Below are 16,727 nucleotides of genomic sequence, written 5' to 3' on the forward strand. Positions count from 1 at the left end.
AAAGGCAAGGCAGGAGGCATCCCAATCCCTGACTTGAACTTATACTACAAAGCTACTATGAGAAAAACAGCATGGGAGTAGCAAAAAAAGCAGACTGGAGGATCATTGGAACAGATTAGAACGGATGCAGAAACAACTTCAAACATACTCTGCCATGTATCTTTTCCATTTTTCTTTTTTTTCTTTTGGTACCTGGGAACAAACTCAGGACCTTGCACTTTTTTTTTTCTCTCTCACTGAGTTTATTGGTACATTTTAGGTATACAGTGCAGTTACATTCATCTTTGGGATCTTGTACCTTTACATGACAGGTCTTAATTCTCATTTTTTCCCCTTGTCCCTGCCCTCCCTTCACCCGCCTCCCCTCCCCATTTACAAACATTTTATTTCCACTTTTTCATTTTCTCATATATTTTTCCCTTATTCCCTTTCCCCTACCCTTTGCACTTTCCCTACACCTTTAGCCCTTTTCTTCCTATTTCACATTGTTAATTATATCATTAGGATCTTATGTACTGTTATAGTTTTTCACACCAGAGAAACTATTTGATATTTACACATGTGTGACTTATTTCACTTAGGAGTTTATCCTTAATATGTATCCATTTTCCTATGAATGACTAATTTCTCATTCTTTATGGCTGAGTAGTATTCCATTTTATAGAAAAACCACATCTTTATCCAGTCTCCAACTGATTGGCAAATGGGCTGTTTCCAAGTTTTAGCTATTACAAACTGTGCCGCTATAAACATGGGTGCGCACATATCACTGTGAAATGATTCTTTTAATTCTTTTGGAAAGATACCTAGCAGAGGGATGGCTGGGTCAAATGAAACCTCTAGTTCCACCTCTTTGAGGTATCTCCATATTGATTTCCATAGCGGTTTCACCAATCTGCACTCCCACCAACAATGGAGAAGGGTTCCTTTCTCCCCACAACCACCAACATTTGTTATTGATTTCTTTTTTGTGTGTTTGTTTGTTTTTTTGAGACAGGGTCTCACTATGTAGTTGAGACTGACCTGGAACTCACTATGTAGCCCAGGCTGATCTTGAACTCACAGTGATCCTCCTGCCTCAGCCTCCTGAGTGCTGGGGTTACAGGCGTGCACCACCACACCCGGCTTGGTTGATTTCTTGATAGCAGCCATTCTTTGTGAGGTGAGGTGGAATCTCAGTGTTGTTTTCATCTGCATCTCTTGAACGACCAGTGATGTGGAATATTTTTTCATATATTTACTTGCTGCTTTTACTGCTTTGTCTGAGAAATGTCTGTTCATTTCAGTTGCCCATTTTGGAATCGGGTCTTTATATTTGTGGGGGGGCTGATTGTTCTGAGTTCTTTATATATTCTAAATAAGAGTCCTTTGTCTGAGGAGCAGCTGGTAAAATTTTTTCCCACATTGTAGGTTGTCTTTTAGTTCTGTTGATGGTTTCTTTTGCAGTGCAGAAGCTTTTTAATAAGATGAGGTCCCAGTTGTTGATTCTTTCTGCTAGCTTCTGTGCTACTGAGGATTTGTTCATAAAGACTTTTCCTATGCCAATGTCTTCAAGAGTTCTGCCTACCTGAGGACCTTGCTCTTTTGAGGAAGCACAGTTCCCCTGAGCTAAATCCCTGAGCCTCAGCCACTTTATCCTTGACAAAGGAGCCAAACACCTTCACTGGAAGAAAGATAGCCTCTTTAATAAATGATGCTGGAAAAACTGGCTTTTCACCTGTCAAAGATTAAAACTAGACCTATATCTTTCACCATGCACTAAGCTGCAATCAAAGTGGATCAAAGATCTAAATATTAAAACAGAAACACTAAATCTGCTGGAAGATAGATTAGGTAGAACTCTTGTAAACATTGGTGTAGGCAGACTTTATGAGCAAAACCCCAATGATACAGTAAATATCACAAAGAATCAACAACTGAGATTTCATCTTATTAAAAAGCTTTTGCACAGCAAGAGAAACTACCAAGAGTGAAGAGACAACCCATAGTATGTGAAAAAAAAGTTTGCCAGCAGTTTCTCAGACAGAGGACTAATATCTAAAATATATAAAGAACTAAAAAAAAAAAATCAGACCCCACACATGTAAAGATCCAATCCAAAAATAGTTATCTGAAATGAATACACACTTCTCAGATGAAGAAGTAGAAACAGCAAATAAATACATGAAAAAATGTTCAACATCACTGGTCATTCAAGAAATGCAAATTAAGGGCTGGGATTTAGCTCAGTGGTTCCACGGCCTGCCTCAAAAGCACAAGGACCCAAGTTCGATCCCCAGTACCAAAAAAAAAAAAAAAGCAAATTAAGACAACACTGAGATTCCACCTCACTCCAGAAAGAATGGCTGTTGGACCAAAAAAAAAAAAAAAAAAAAAAAAAAAAAAAAGAAAATTAAGACAACACTGAGATTCTGCCTCACTCCAGAAAGAATGGCTGTTATCAAGAGATCAACCAATAACAAATGCTGGTGGGGCTGTGGGGAAAAAGGAACCCTTCTCCACTACAGACTGGTGCAACCACTGTGGAAATCAGTATGGATATTCTTCAAAAAACTATAACTAGAGGTTCCATTTGGCCCAACTATTCCCCTTCTTGGTATCTTCCCAAGTGTTTACCTGGTGGGAGTGGTTTTAACCAGTCATCTTCATCTGATTTGTGACACCAGCATTGGTCCTTTGTACACACACACACACAAGAGAGAGAGTTGACACCAGCATTGGTCCTTTGTACACACACACACACACGAGAGAGAGAGAGAGAGAGAGAGAGAGAGAGAGAGAGAGAGAGAGAGAGGGATGGGGGGAAGGGGAGGGGAGAGAAGAGGAGAGGACAGGAGAGGAGAGGATCCAGCATGGCTGAGGGTTGCTGGGAATGGGAGCTTTTGGTGGCCATATATCTTGAGACAGTGTCTTTGGAGGGTAATTTGGTACACTTTTTCAAAAATGCATATCTAGTAAATCTTGTTTCTCAGAACTCTTGCATGTTATCAGAATGCCCAAGGATATATGTTCAAGGATATTCAGTTAGTGGTTTTCTTTTCTTCCTTTCTTTTTTAGTGGTAATGAAAAACTGGCAACCAATCAGGGACTCTGTAGCAAACTACATATTTTGAACATGGTGGATCTATACATACTGATAGTATGCTTTGTGTTGTTTGAATCTTTTGCAGTGAGTCTACATGAATTTATTATACAATTTTGAAAAACCTGAAGAAGGAAAGTGGATTATGTGAGCTTAAATACTATAGTGAAGATGATGGGAGAGAGAGCAATAGGAAGAGGGGAGCAAGCAGGTATTTCTGTGAGACTTGTTGGCAGCAGAGTTTATACCCTGAGATCCCCTGTCTTTGAGACAGATTAGTTGTGCTTTAAAGTGATTGTGAGTGAAGGACTCTGCACAGTGGTAAAGGGGCTGCTTGGAGAAGGTGAGAGGCCAGGCCCCAAGGTAAGGTGCAGCACTTGATAGATGCATCTCTTTTTCCACTTAAAAAGTGCTCCAGTCAGGTGCGGTGGCACGTGCCTATGTTCCAGTCACCCAGAAGGCACAGGTGGAAGGATCACTGGAGCCTGGGAGTTTAAGGCAGCTTGTACAACATATGGAAACCCCACCTCCACAGTAACAAATGTTCAGCTTTGCTGTGATGCCATGGGTGGGACTTTGAGCTGGAGAATACCATGGCCACTGTTCTTTTTGTAATTCTTCCTCATTTTAATTTTTTTTTTTTTTGTACCAGGGATCAAACTTGAGACCTTACACTTGCGAGGCAGGCAGTGGAATCAATGAGCTAAATCCCCAGCTCTTATTCTTCCTCATTTTAAAAAGGGAGTTTTGCTTTTTAGAGAATGACATTATGTCTGAAGTACTACTTTAAAGGGAAGCATTGCCTTCAAGGTCAGTGCTTGGTGTGTTTTCTAAGGGTGGGTCAGCTCTGAGTAAGACCCATAGCCCTCTCTTCTGTTTCCTTCAGGGCATCGATTGAAGAAAAATACGGCAAGGATCTGCTCAGCTTATCCAGGAAGAAGCCATGTGGACAGTCGGAGATCAAGTAGGTGCACATGTCTTTGAGGCTTCCAGGGTGACTGAGACTTCCTGGAGCCTCCCTCACTTTCACAGATCAGGTTGGTCAGTAGGCTGCAGTGCGTTAGGTGAAAATAATTTTAATTTTAATTTTCTTACTTCCAGTTGTGAGAAAAGTATAGATGAGGAAAAGAAGACTTAGTGGACCAAGATGCTACAACTCACCATTAATAGTTCAATTTTTCTTGAACTTTTTATATGCATACTTTTTGCATAAAAGTTATGTATAAGTTTATGCTAGAAATGTAATAGAGGGGCTTCTTGTTTTATATATAATACATTTAAAACAAAATAATTAAAAGATGATGTATACATACAGTTATACATTCATGTATTCTATATTTTATGATAGTTACGAGAAAGTGTCTTTGCACAATTCTGTAGTTATCACCAATGTGAAATTTCTGCACCATAAAATTTTTTTTTTGGGTTTTTGAGACAGTGTCTCACTATGTAGTTGAGACTGACCTGGAACTCACTATGTAGCCCAGGCTGGTCTCGAACTCACAGTGATCCTCCTGCCTCATCCTCCCGAGTGCTAGATTTGCAGGTACGCGCCACCATGCCCGGCTACTGCACCATAATCATTCTTCATCTTTCACTGAATACTCTTAGAATGCAGCAAAGTGTAGAAAGTGGCACCTACTTAGGAATACTCTCCCTCGTGTGCAGACTGGCTTCATGAGCATCATATGGGAACCTCCACTTTGAAAATTTTCATAATTGACTCAGTGCTCTGCTGGCAGTGTCCTCTCAGAGGCCCTAATGGAGCAGACAGGATTTGGCATACCAGATGACCACATTTCATGAAGGTGAGGTCTGAAGACTCCCAACCTAAAAATTGAAAGTGGTCCCAAGTGGTTATGTCTACTTACTTAGAAGACATGAATGCAGATCCTGTCTAAAAACCCACAATGAACACTGAGCTCATTATACAGTGTGCACACACACATGGAAATAAGTAACCATGAATATGGATCAACAGAAACAATAAGTAGCAATAAGAGATAAGCATGGAGTTTAGATACTGAAAATAACAGCTCTGAAAACCAAACTTATGTAATATGTTTAAAGAAAATAAAAGAGTGTGTCAGGCAGGGTGGTATATGCCTGTAATTCCAGTAGTGGAGCCTGAGGCAGGAAGATCATAAGTTCAAGACTTGTCAGAGCAACTGAGATATGGCTCAAAGATAAAAATATAAAAAGGCTGTGGATGTAGCTCAGGGGTAGAGCTCCCTGGTCTCAATCTCCAGACTGAAAATTAGGAAGGAAGGTGGGACGGAAAAGGGAAAGAAGGAAGGATATAAGGAAAGAGGGAGGGAGGGAGGGAGAAAAACAAAAAGTTTGAACTAAATGTACCAGTGACAGAACTCTCAGAAGTTCCCAACAGTTTTTGAAAAGAAAAAATGACCAGGGCCTGGGATCATGGTTAGGGAAATATGGGTCAAAAGATACAAGATTTCAGTTAGGAGAAGTAAGGTCTCAAGAGATCTATTGTATAATGTGATTACAGGTAACATCAGGTGAATTGTATTGTACATTGCTAACAGAGTAGATTTTACTAGGAAGTGTTTTTTTTTGTTTGTTTTTTTTCTAGTACCAGGGATAGAATTCGGGTCCTTGCACTTGTGAAACAGGTGCCAGAACCACTGAGCTAAATCCCTGGCCCTAACAGAGTAGATTTTAAATGCTGTCACTACAAACAGTGGTAGATGTGTAGATGGAGTAATGTGCATGTTAATTAGCTCTGCTGAACCATTCCACAATGTATACATGTTTTGAGCCATCATGTTATACATGGTAAATACATAAAATCTTTGTCAATTAAGAAATAAAATTTAGAAAATGAAATCACGCAGAACTCATCTTAGGAAAAAAGAAGTATTAATAAAAAATAAAAAAATTATTTAAAAAGCCCAAGAATAACAAAAAAGTAAGAACCATGGAGAATAAAGTATCATGCACATTTAATCAGGTTCCAGAAGATATAATAGAGAGAAGGAGAAGAAATTTTTGAAGCAACAGAAGTTGAGAATTTTCTAGAAGTGATGGGAGCCGAAAATTCTCAGATTCAGGAAGCGAAACAAATTTCAAGAATTATAAATTCATGACTGCATCGTGGTAGACAAACTGAGCAAGATTCAAAATAATGAAAAAGTCTAATGGCATGCAGAAAGAATGATTATGCATTAATGAACTTTTATTTATTAGAGTGATAGCTGGTTTTTAGACAACAATGAAACCAGACACTGTGCAATTATATCTTTAAGGTACTAAACAGAAATAATTTATCAACCTGAAATTGTATACCCAGAGAAATTTTTTCAAGAAACAAGAAAAAGTATGTTCTTAGACAAACAAAAATATTGAAATGAAAAGTGTTCAGACCAACAAAAATTTAGCTCTAAGAAGATCTTCAGCAGAGGTACTTTTAAACAACACCCTAAGGAAGAAAGGGAATAGCCTAGGAAAAAAGGGTCTGAAGTTCAGGAAGGTGTCGTGAGCAAATGATAGAACAAATACGAATACATCTAAAGTTTTTGAAAAAATATTCCTGTCAATTCTAGGGATTTAAAAAGCAAGATGGAATAATAAAAATATTGGATAATGCCAAGTGTGGCGGTGCACACCTGGAATCCCAGCAATTGAGAGGCTGGGGCAGGAGGATCACTGTGAGCTCAGGGTCAGCCTGGGCTACATAGTGGGTTCAAAACCGCCCTGAATTACATGGGGACTCTCTCAAAAAACAATAAGAAATAGGATAGTAGTAACCAAACGTAACAAAAATACATGGATAGTGCTAACATGGTTTGGTAGGAAGGATGCTTTGAATTAAAACATTCTCAGGGATTTCTTTATTTAGAGTGAGAGTAAAAATTAACTTTAGGTTTCTAGCAAACTTCGAAGCAGATTCTTCCTGTAAAACCTGCAGATGAGAATGCAGTCTGGGAGACTCAAAGCACAGAGTACAGTGAAACCATGGCTAGACCGCTAACCCTCCTACCCTGTAAGATAATAAATATGTATTATTTTTTGCTGTTGGGGCTATACAGCAACAGAAAAACTAATACAGTACAGCTTGTTAGATGTCTGTCTCATCCATTAGACTCTGAGCTGTGCGATGCTGCCTGTCTCCTGCCCCTGAATCACCAACATCTAACACAATGCTTGGTCCATAGTTTATGATCAATAAATACATGATCATTGAATGAATACAAAGGAGGCATTCAGGAAGTAGGGTCTGAATCCTTTCTTTATTGCCTTGTTTTTGGACTTCTAGTTGCCGTACTTTAAAGAATGACTGGTGTTATGAGAAAGAGACTACTAAATTATCATTGGGGAAAATGAAGAATGCTTTTGGCGCCTTGCTCTGCTGAGGCAGACAGTGAAGAATTGCTTATGCCTGAGATTAAGGAAATCGTGCTTAAGAGGTCTGCTCAAGCTCACTAGCAAAGATGAGTCTCTAGGCTTTAAGACATGGCACAGAGAATCATGCAGAGGCATTTTAATAATACTATATAGACCACTTTCAGAATTGAAATGAGGTTATGTGCTTATTTTTTAGCACCCTGAAGCGGGCCCTCGAAATCTTCAAGCAACGTAAGTGATTTTTTAAAAAGCTGTTTCCTGTCTTTGGTAAGCTCCATATCTGTCGTCAAAGGCAAGTTTAAATTTGACCAGCAATTTCAAATTGGGTAAAAAGTAATTAGAGCAACTCCTAAGGTGAATTTTGCAGAGTTGAAATGAGCTGGAGGATGCTCTGTGCCTAGGTAGCAGATGTACTGGTGTCTTTGCTAGAGCCATGCCTCTCACACTTGAGTGAGCATCAGAGCCATGTAAAAGGCTGGTTATTAGTGTGGTTGCTGGGATCATCCCGAGTTTCTGACTCAAGATATCCAGAGTGAAGCCTGAAATTCTGCATGTCTTGAAAATTTCAAAGTGGTGATGCTGAGCACTGGAAAAAACACCCTAAAGGATTATGTATCCTGCATCATTACATCTCAGGAACATAGTCACCTAGATGCTCACCTGCATACCACCTGCCTCAGCCACATTTGTCTGCCAGCCTAACACCTTGTATATTCTTTTGCACTGTCTGGTCTCTTCTTTCCAGAGCTCGCTGGGACAGTGTTATAAATGCCTCTCCATGTCTCCCATATCCCCAGGCATTTTTACATGGAAGATATCTTTAATTACAAGAAAGCACAAAGGAAACACCTTGGTACCCTCGCCTGTCACTCTAATCTGGCATGTGGCCTGACCAATCATCTGGAACTGCCCTCTCCGAGCCATGCTAATCTTTGTGTCATTAAGTCCAACGGACAATTTCACTCCTCTTCTCGACTCTTCAGGAGCATTCACCACTGTTGAGCTTTCCTTGCATCTTGAAAGCTTCATCCCATCTCACTGTCTTGGATCTTCCTACTTTTCTGGTTACTTGATTGTCCCTTTCTCTGTCCCTTTTTGTCTATGCTGTCAATGAAACTAAACTTTTTTGTTAGTCATTTGTCATTGCTGGGACAAAGTACCTGACATATAAAACTTAAAGGAAAAAAGGTCTATTTTGGTTCATGGTTTTAACCAGTTCAGGCTGGCTCCAAGACACAAATGGCATGGCCAAAGGGCATGGTGGAAGGCAGCTGCTCAACTTGTGACAACCAGGAAACAGAGAGAGAAGGGAGGAGCCAGGCCTAAGAATATAACTGTGTCAGGTCCCCAGGGACCTACTTCCTTCAGCCAAGCCCCACCTCCCCACAGCACATTCAGCTGCGAAATCATCAATAAATTAATCCACTGATAAATGTATCACCTTCCAAAAGCCTCACTTCTGTATACTTTGGGGGGACATTTCATATACAAATCACAATACCTTCTCACCTCAGTCTCCTTGGGTAAACTCACCCTCATCTCTGGCATCAGCTACTGCCCTCTCTCAGAGAATGTGCAGGTATATATCTTTGGTCTAGACCTCTCTGAGTACTGGTCCGTATATTCCACCCCCTAATGCATACTTCTTGGATGCTTCAGAGGCACCTTCAATCAACACTGTTTACATCGGAGCTCACAGTTTTCCAGGCTGATTGCTTGAGAAAGTTTGAGGTCATTTTTTCACACCACATTCTATTGTCTCTTTAATTCTTACTTATTTCTTCATTTCTCTTCAAAGTCAGGACGTTATGTTCTAGAAATAACAGAGGACCCCTTCCCATTTGTCTCCTTTATCATCTTAGGAAAAAGACTCCAGTGAGAGGGCGTTCCATTGTGTTTTGGACTTCTTTCTTATTTTGCATGGGTATTCTAATTTTATCATGGCTCTTGAAAATAAAAAAGGCCGATTCCAAGAGGAAACTAAAAGTCTTTGGAAATGTCAATGTCAGAATTATCAGAGTTGATCTCTCCTGCGGTGAAGCTGTACTTCCTATATTTTTTTGCAGAGAGGAAACAATTTTCTTCCTGTGAGGCCATCTTTGCTTTCTCAGATGGCTGATTCTTTATTTGGTCCCATGTCTCAAGAGCAAATGGAAAGCACAAGTCATGGTGCCATCAGCATGTTTTCTTATTCTTTCAGTTTTTGTTCCTGTACTGTGGCCTCTGGTTGCAAATCTAATTTGGAATTTATCCTATCCAGCCTTAGTGGTCCCAGGCATTATGAGCCTATGTCTGAGGCTTTCTGTCCTGAGAGTTTGGAGTCTCTAAGCTAATGACTTTAACAGGCACAGTCTGTGTGACATGTGAAGTGTTTCTGTAGCTAGTTGAATGATGTGCTGTCAGAACAGTCTGTTTCCTCTACTGTCACACAACAATCAACACAGAAGGTCGCAGATGCCAGATGTATGAGGATTTCTCTCTCCCAGCAAGTAAGCAACCTCTTCTCTAATAGACAGAAGCTAGCCAGGTGTCCTCTAATCTGGTTCAGTTCCCACAGTATCAACCAGGAGATAGAAGCAGATAAGACAGGTTGAGAACTCATCCTCAGGACTGCTACCCACGCCGAACTTAGATGTCATTTGCAAGCCCTACGTTGTTTTATCTGTGATTCTTACTAAGTAGAAAACAATGAGGGTTCCTACAAAACCCTGCTTTGATTCGATTCATTTGCTTGAGCAGCTCACAAACTCAGGGAAACACTTAAACTTGCTGGTTTATTATGAATGATACTGAAGAAGAGATGTAGAGGGTGAGATATGGGAGAGAGGCCATGGAGCTTCCCTGCCCTCTCCCAGCCACACTGCCCTCCACGAACCTACACAGCTTTCAGCCCCGTCCTTTGGGTTTTTATGTAGACTTCATTGCATAGGCTTGCTTGGGGAACTCCCAACAATGCCTGTCTGTTTAGGTTCTTCTTGGCCTCTGTATGCAGTACTCCTTTCTCCAGGGAATGGGGCAGGAATTCTCTGGATTGAGAAAGGACTTATGACCTATTGTCAGACAGTTTGGTCAGAGAATTTATGGTCAGCTAATGCAGGGGAAGATTAGAATTTTCATACCCTCCTTGGGGAGGGAGTAACCTGGAACTACACATGAAACCCACATTATATATACCATAAGTATATATATACCACAAGTATAAATATTAGCTAGTTAAGAGGATAAATAGTTGCCTTAACTTTTTGTAACTTTTCAATAGAAGGTACCTTCTCTCTTCAACTCATCAATGAATCTATTTCTCAAGATAAACATGGTATTTTTTTCATATTTCCTATGTAAGGCCACTTGTGTGGCTCAAGAAACTTCAGCACAGGCAGGCTTGCCTAAATCATTTATTTTTTGTTATTATTCTTCATTTTTCTCTCAAAAAAGTTTTATTTTCTTCATGTTAGTATAGTGCATTTATATTAAAATTTGTATTTAAATGAGACAGGTAACTATAAAGGAAATGGTAGGCCCTGGAATTTCACTTCTCAGGGATAAGCAGTTATTGGTAAATATACCAGCAGGCATTTTAATACAATTTCAAATATATACATATATATATATGTATATAGGCATAAATATGGATCTATTCATAAACATAAATAGTATACTGTGGCAGGGGTTCAAAATCTCTAGGATATCAAATTTTAATCATGTTAACAGTTTAGTATATATCATTCCAGAACTTTTTCTATGCATAGACATGAGTGAGTTTTTATACAAGAAGATGCTGTACATATTTCTTTATAATTTGTTGTTTTACTTAGCAATGTATCATAGACAGCTTTCTATTTCATTTCATATAGCTCTGCCTTATTTTTTCCATTTAAAACTTTTGATGATAAAATATCATATTTCCTCCTAAAAAAGATGTACTGACTTTTTCCCTGCCAACAGGGTCATTTCTCCCTATGTTCATCAATATCCCAAATTTTCTTGCTTTTGAAATTTTACAAAACTTAAAGGCAAAAAAATGACATATCTTGGGTTTTACATATTTTCAGTAGTTTTAGTGCTGAATATATTTTTAGTTGCATATTAGCCGCTTAACCATTCTTTTCTGAATTTCATGTTCTTTAAATGATTTTTACTGAGATACAAATATCCTTTTTATTTGAGAAATCTCTTTTAATATAAGTATTTGCTCTTAGTTGTATACATTGCAAATATTTTCAGATTTTTTCATGTATCTGCTGATCTTCAAGGTTATTTAGATGGCACAAATTTAAAAAAATTTTAGATCTGTCAGTCTTTCTGGATTTATGTGTGTATGTATATATGTATATATGTATCTTTTGAGACAGGATCTTGCTAAGTAGTTCAAACTGGCCTTAAACTAACTATGTAGCCCATGCTGGCCTTGAACTTCAGCAACCTGCCTCAGCCTCCTTAGTGCTGGGATTATAGGTGTGTGCCACCATGCCAGCCACTTTTAGTTGTTTTTTGTTTTTGGTACCAGGGATCGAACTCCGGACCTTGTGCTTGAGAGGCAGGTGGCAGAACCACTGAGCTAAGTCCCCAGCCTCATTTTTAGTTTTAATACCATGCTTCAATTTGTTTTCTTGGAGGAATAAAATTTAAAAGTTTATTTTGTCTATTATAAAGGCAAGCCATGCTCACTGTAAAGATTTTTCAAAATAAGGGGGGAAATGACCAATAATCTTTCTACCCAATAATAACTACTGGAAGGCAAACTTTTGTTGTATGATATTTATTCATTTTATTTACTTATTTATTTATTGGTACCTGCGATCAAACTTAGGACCTTGTACTTGCAAGACAGGAGCGGTGCCACTGAGCTAAATCCCTGGCCCTGTGTGACCTTTTTAATAAAAGTTCAGGTTCTTGAGAGGTTAGAAATGGAAAGATCCCAAGATGTTGTCTAAAGAGAGTGAAGTGTTAAATGTGAAATGATGGTGGCTTTAGGAATGTCTCCTGGGATGCAAACTTCTGAGATGCACCCTTGGCTGTTTTGTTTTGTTCTCCAGCACTGGGTATGTGCTAGGTTAGTAACATTTAAGAGTAGGAGGCTAAGCTAAGGGCTCCCTAGCCTTAGTTTTGGTGTCCAGGGAAATGCTGGGCACATGAAAGAGCTCAGTAAATGTTGGTGACCAAATGATTTTAATATTTGCTTCAGTCTTTTGTGACTAAGCATGTATAATTTTGTATACTTTTGTGTATTTGGATTTAGGAACAGAGCTTATTGTCTTATTAAAAAATTATTTTTGCAGAAGTAGACAACGTCGCCCAGTGTCACATTCAGCTTGCACAGACTCTAAGAGAAGAGGCCAGGAAAATGGAAGAATTCAGGGAAAAGCAGAAGCTACAACGGAAAAAGGTTGGAATCGCGAGCGTGTTAAAATGTCACCCTTCCTGCAGAAAACTCTGGGCTTATTTGAACTCCTCAATTCTGCTCCTACCCCCACACAACTATGCTTTACTTGTACTCTGAGAAGTTATTTACTGGAGTCCCCATGCGAGGACTCAGTCTAGGTGCCTGTGTCCCTATGCCCATTTTTGCACCCAGGTATGTCCTTAAAATTCTCGGATGAGGGCCAGGGATTTAGCCCAGTGATTCCGGAGGAGTCAGGGGTCCACCTCTTCTTTTCACATTTGCTGCTGTTACTAAAACAATACCACACACAAGCTGTTGACAGATCCCAGCTGGTGGGCTGCTAGGCCGTGGGAAGTCCAAGGTGTTTTTCTCTTCATAGAAGCTATGCACAGGCTCTTTGTCATTGATAGGATTTACTCTACATGGAAGAACATGAGAGTAAACAAGAATTCATAAAACTGGTAAATATTTGGGAAGTTACAGGGATCAGAAAAAGAAGTCTAGGCTCATAACAAAGTATTACTCAGACTAGACCACTCAAAATTCTGACTCCTTTCCAGTTTGCTCCTGAAAGACTTATATATTTAGTTTTACCCTGTAGCAAACTAGGACCTTTCCAGAATTTCTTCTGCATCCAGGCCTTGAGACTGGAACCCTGGCTTCAGTGGGGCACAAAGTCTTCCTTGTGGGGCACCAAAAGACCTCTACCCAGCTGTCCTAGGTCAGCTCTGTGTGGACTTCTGGTGATTCTTTCACCCTTCCTGGAGGTCCCTTTAGGATCCTTTCTGCATCCTGGCCCTTTAGTGCCCAGAGGTTATTTTTAGGGTGTGTATCCAATAAACACCCAACAATTAAGGCTGTCTTTACCCTTACTTCAAACTTGGCAACTTTGCCTGTGATTCTAAGTTGGGGTCTGGGACTGATTTCTTTGGTAGCCACTGACATCTGATGTGGGCTGATGCAGGCAACAGCAGTGTGTGTGTGTGTGTGGCCTTCACACTGACCTACATCACCAGCCCGCCCCCCTTTTTGGTACAGGGGATCGAACTCAGGTCCTTGTGCTTGTGAGTCAGGTGGTGGAACCACTGAGCTAAATCCCCGGCCCTACCAGCCCTTTTTAATGTTTAATTTTGAGACAGGTTCTCACTAAGTCTCTTAGTTGCTCAGGATGAGCTCAAACTTGGGATCTTCCTACCTTAGCCTCCTAAAGTACTAGGATTATAGGCATGTGACACTATGCCTCGTGTCTTAGCTATTTTTCTGTTATTGCTGAGACAAAGTACCCGACACCCAAAATTAAAGGAGGAAAGATTTAGTTGGCACACAGTTCTTAGAGGTTTAAGTTCATAGTTGGCTGGCTCCAAGGCAGGTTGGTATGGCAGAGGGACATCACAAAGCAGGCAGGCAGAAGGCAGCAAGCACCAAGTGAAAGCGACAAACAATGTCGTTTATTTTTGTCTCTGTCCTCTCTGTCCCTTATTTTTATCCAGGTTACTGACCTTAGTGTGGATAGCACTCACATCCTTAATCCTAGCATCGAAGCATGAATCAATCCCAGTATCACATCCTTAATCCCAGCATCACACGCTAGATCCAGCTACCACCAGAAAGCTCCACCTCTGCCCTCATGAGGCTTTGCGAACATCTAGATACAAGATAACACTTGGCTTGGGGAGGAGCCTCCTATCAGCCTGCCTCCCTTTCATTTATTGTCTTGTCGTGACCTACTCTTAGCATCCCCTGGCCTCTTCCCAATTCACAGCCTATACTTGTTCTGTACCTCTTACCAGGAATGAAGGGCAGATAGGAACACTTAAGGAACCCTTCATCAAGCACTTGTACACAGTCCAGACAGGTGCATCTAGCCCAAACACTTTTTTTATGAGCAGAAATAGCATGCATGTCACACCCATTGGATGGCCAGACAGACAGTGATGCTGACATTGCTAGGCCTGCTCACCTCTTTAGGGGAATTTTAATTTTTCAAAGGTAATTTCTTAGACAACCAGAGTCTGTTCACATGATTTCCACTGTTAAGAGAGGAGAATCATTTCCTCATGTTCTCAAGTGTTTCTGATGCTCTGGCCTTTTCAGGGAGAGTTTTTTTTTTTTCTTTAATTTTACCAGGTTTCTGAAACTTCCCCTCTAACGAGTTTCACAGACCAAATTGTGATGAGTTAGTTAAACAAGTTCTGAATTCTGTTATGCAATAGAGTGGCCTGTGCTGTTTGCTTGGTGATTTGCTCAATCACCAAGTTCCCACTACAGCAGGAAAATACGTTAAGAGCTTTGAAAAGTCCAGTGTTTATCAATCAATTTGTAATGTCTTGAATCATAACGAATTTCTGGAGTTGCATCACTTCTGTATTTAATTTTGTTTTAAATTAAACTTCACGAGAAAGATGGCAGCGCTAACTTCTCATATTTTAAAGCGGTCAAACTCTGCACACTTTGGTCTTCTACTTCTTGGAAATTAAGCCATTTCCAAAGAAAGCCACGAGTTGGTTTATTTTAGAACATTGGGGTGAGAAAGGTGTGGGTGAGTGCTGGTAAGTTTGTGGCTTCGCACTCATACAACTAACATTTTCTGAGGGTGGACACCAAGACAGACGTGGTTGTCCTTCTGTCGCTAAGCAAAGAGCATGGCCGGAATCTGCTGCGACACAGATTCAGGATAAAGCATGATGAGACTTACGTGGTGAAGGGCAAAGGAAGATGCCATCTGAACACACAGTGGGAGTACATCGCCTCATCCATGGGTCCAAGGGAAGAAATAACATTGTTGGCAAGGTCAGCAGTGTGGAAGGACATTGTGTGAAGCAGTGAGAGGCTCTCATCCCTGGGAGTTGGGAGGATAGGGGTCTCATTCTCAGGAGTCTTGATGTTTGGAGGTGCTAAGGTTTCTTCTCCAGCCCAGAAACGACCTTAGCATGACAAAGGCAGCACACAGTCAGTCACTCTGTCCTCTGGTGCCCAGTGTTTTAGTCTCAGCTAAGCTAAGGATAGTCCTGGAAGATTTTTGATGTCTGTATAGAGAGCCATCTCCTGAGCAGGGAGCCTCCTCAGTAACTAAGTTTGCAGAATACAGTCTGAGGCCAGATATGTGGAAAATGGCAAAGCAGCCATTTCATCAATTTACTTCGGGAATATCTGGGTCATTTGCAGATCTCTTCTCTTTTTCCCCTCTGTTTTGCTTCTCCCACCGTATAGCAGAGATGATTTGTGTTTTGCACTGCTTTGCGTTATCAATAATACAACCAAATTTCTACTGGATTTGGTCTAAGAAATTCTGAGTCCTAGAAGAGACACTTCCCCTAAAAGATCTGAAAGAGAACCTTTGACTCATTGGGATCAACATGAGTAGCATCACCCTGTAAGTGAACACAGATGGGAGATGGGGCAGTATAGTAGACAGAGGTGGACCTGGTGTCTGGCATCCCACCAATAATCGCCGAGTGGCCTTGCACACACACAGCATATCACTTCAAGTTTGTCAGGATCGCCGCTTTCTCACTCCTCCTCCTGGCAGAAGAACGTAGTCACTCCTGTGAGCCCACAGCTCCCTGCCTGCTATGGCAAGGATCTGCCTACCTTGTGTTCTCTCACGTGGGCCTCATAGCGGAGCCCTGTCTTGCCTGTGTCTCTGCTGTTGTCCCCATTGGCAGGTGAATGGCCACCTTCTGCTTCACCTCTTTCACCTTGGCTTGAAGGTGACTGCTAGGTCCCCTGAGGGCTGCTTGTGGCTCTCCCAAGGGAATGTCACGCACGCCACAAAGCTCATATTTGAAGTGAGACCATCTCAAGTATTCCCTCTACGTATCTTGAAAATCCTTCTATGTTTGTGTGTTATGGTGATGGACAAAAACTTAATCGATCTCAGGGAAAATGCTGCCAAGTGAA

At 40.6% G+C, this 16,727-nt stretch overlaps 1 protein-coding gene across 1 annotated transcript in view; it reads left to right on the forward strand.

Moving 5' to 3' along the window:
- Nucleotides 1-16,727, forward strand: part of Pstpip2 (proline-serine-threonine phosphatase interacting protein 2) — a 55,260-nt gene that overhangs the window by 12,624 nt on the left and 25,909 nt on the right. The window contains exons 3-5 of the mRNA XM_010616585.1: nt 3,969-4,046; nt 7,644-7,678; nt 12,724-12,830. Of these exons, the coding sequence (XP_010614887.1) occupies nt 3,969-4,046; nt 7,644-7,678; nt 12,724-12,830 (220 nt within the window). The remainder of the gene's footprint in view (nt 1-3,968; nt 4,047-7,643; nt 7,679-12,723; nt 12,831-16,727) is intronic.

Source organism: Fukomys damarensis, unplaced genomic scaffold (genome assembly GCF_012274545.1).
Source record: "Fukomys damarensis isolate Sample0158 unplaced genomic scaffold, DMR_v1.0_HiC HiC_scaffold_30, whole genome shotgun sequence".
Taxonomy (NCBI): Eukaryota; Metazoa; Chordata; class Mammalia; order Rodentia; family Bathyergidae; genus Fukomys; species Fukomys damarensis.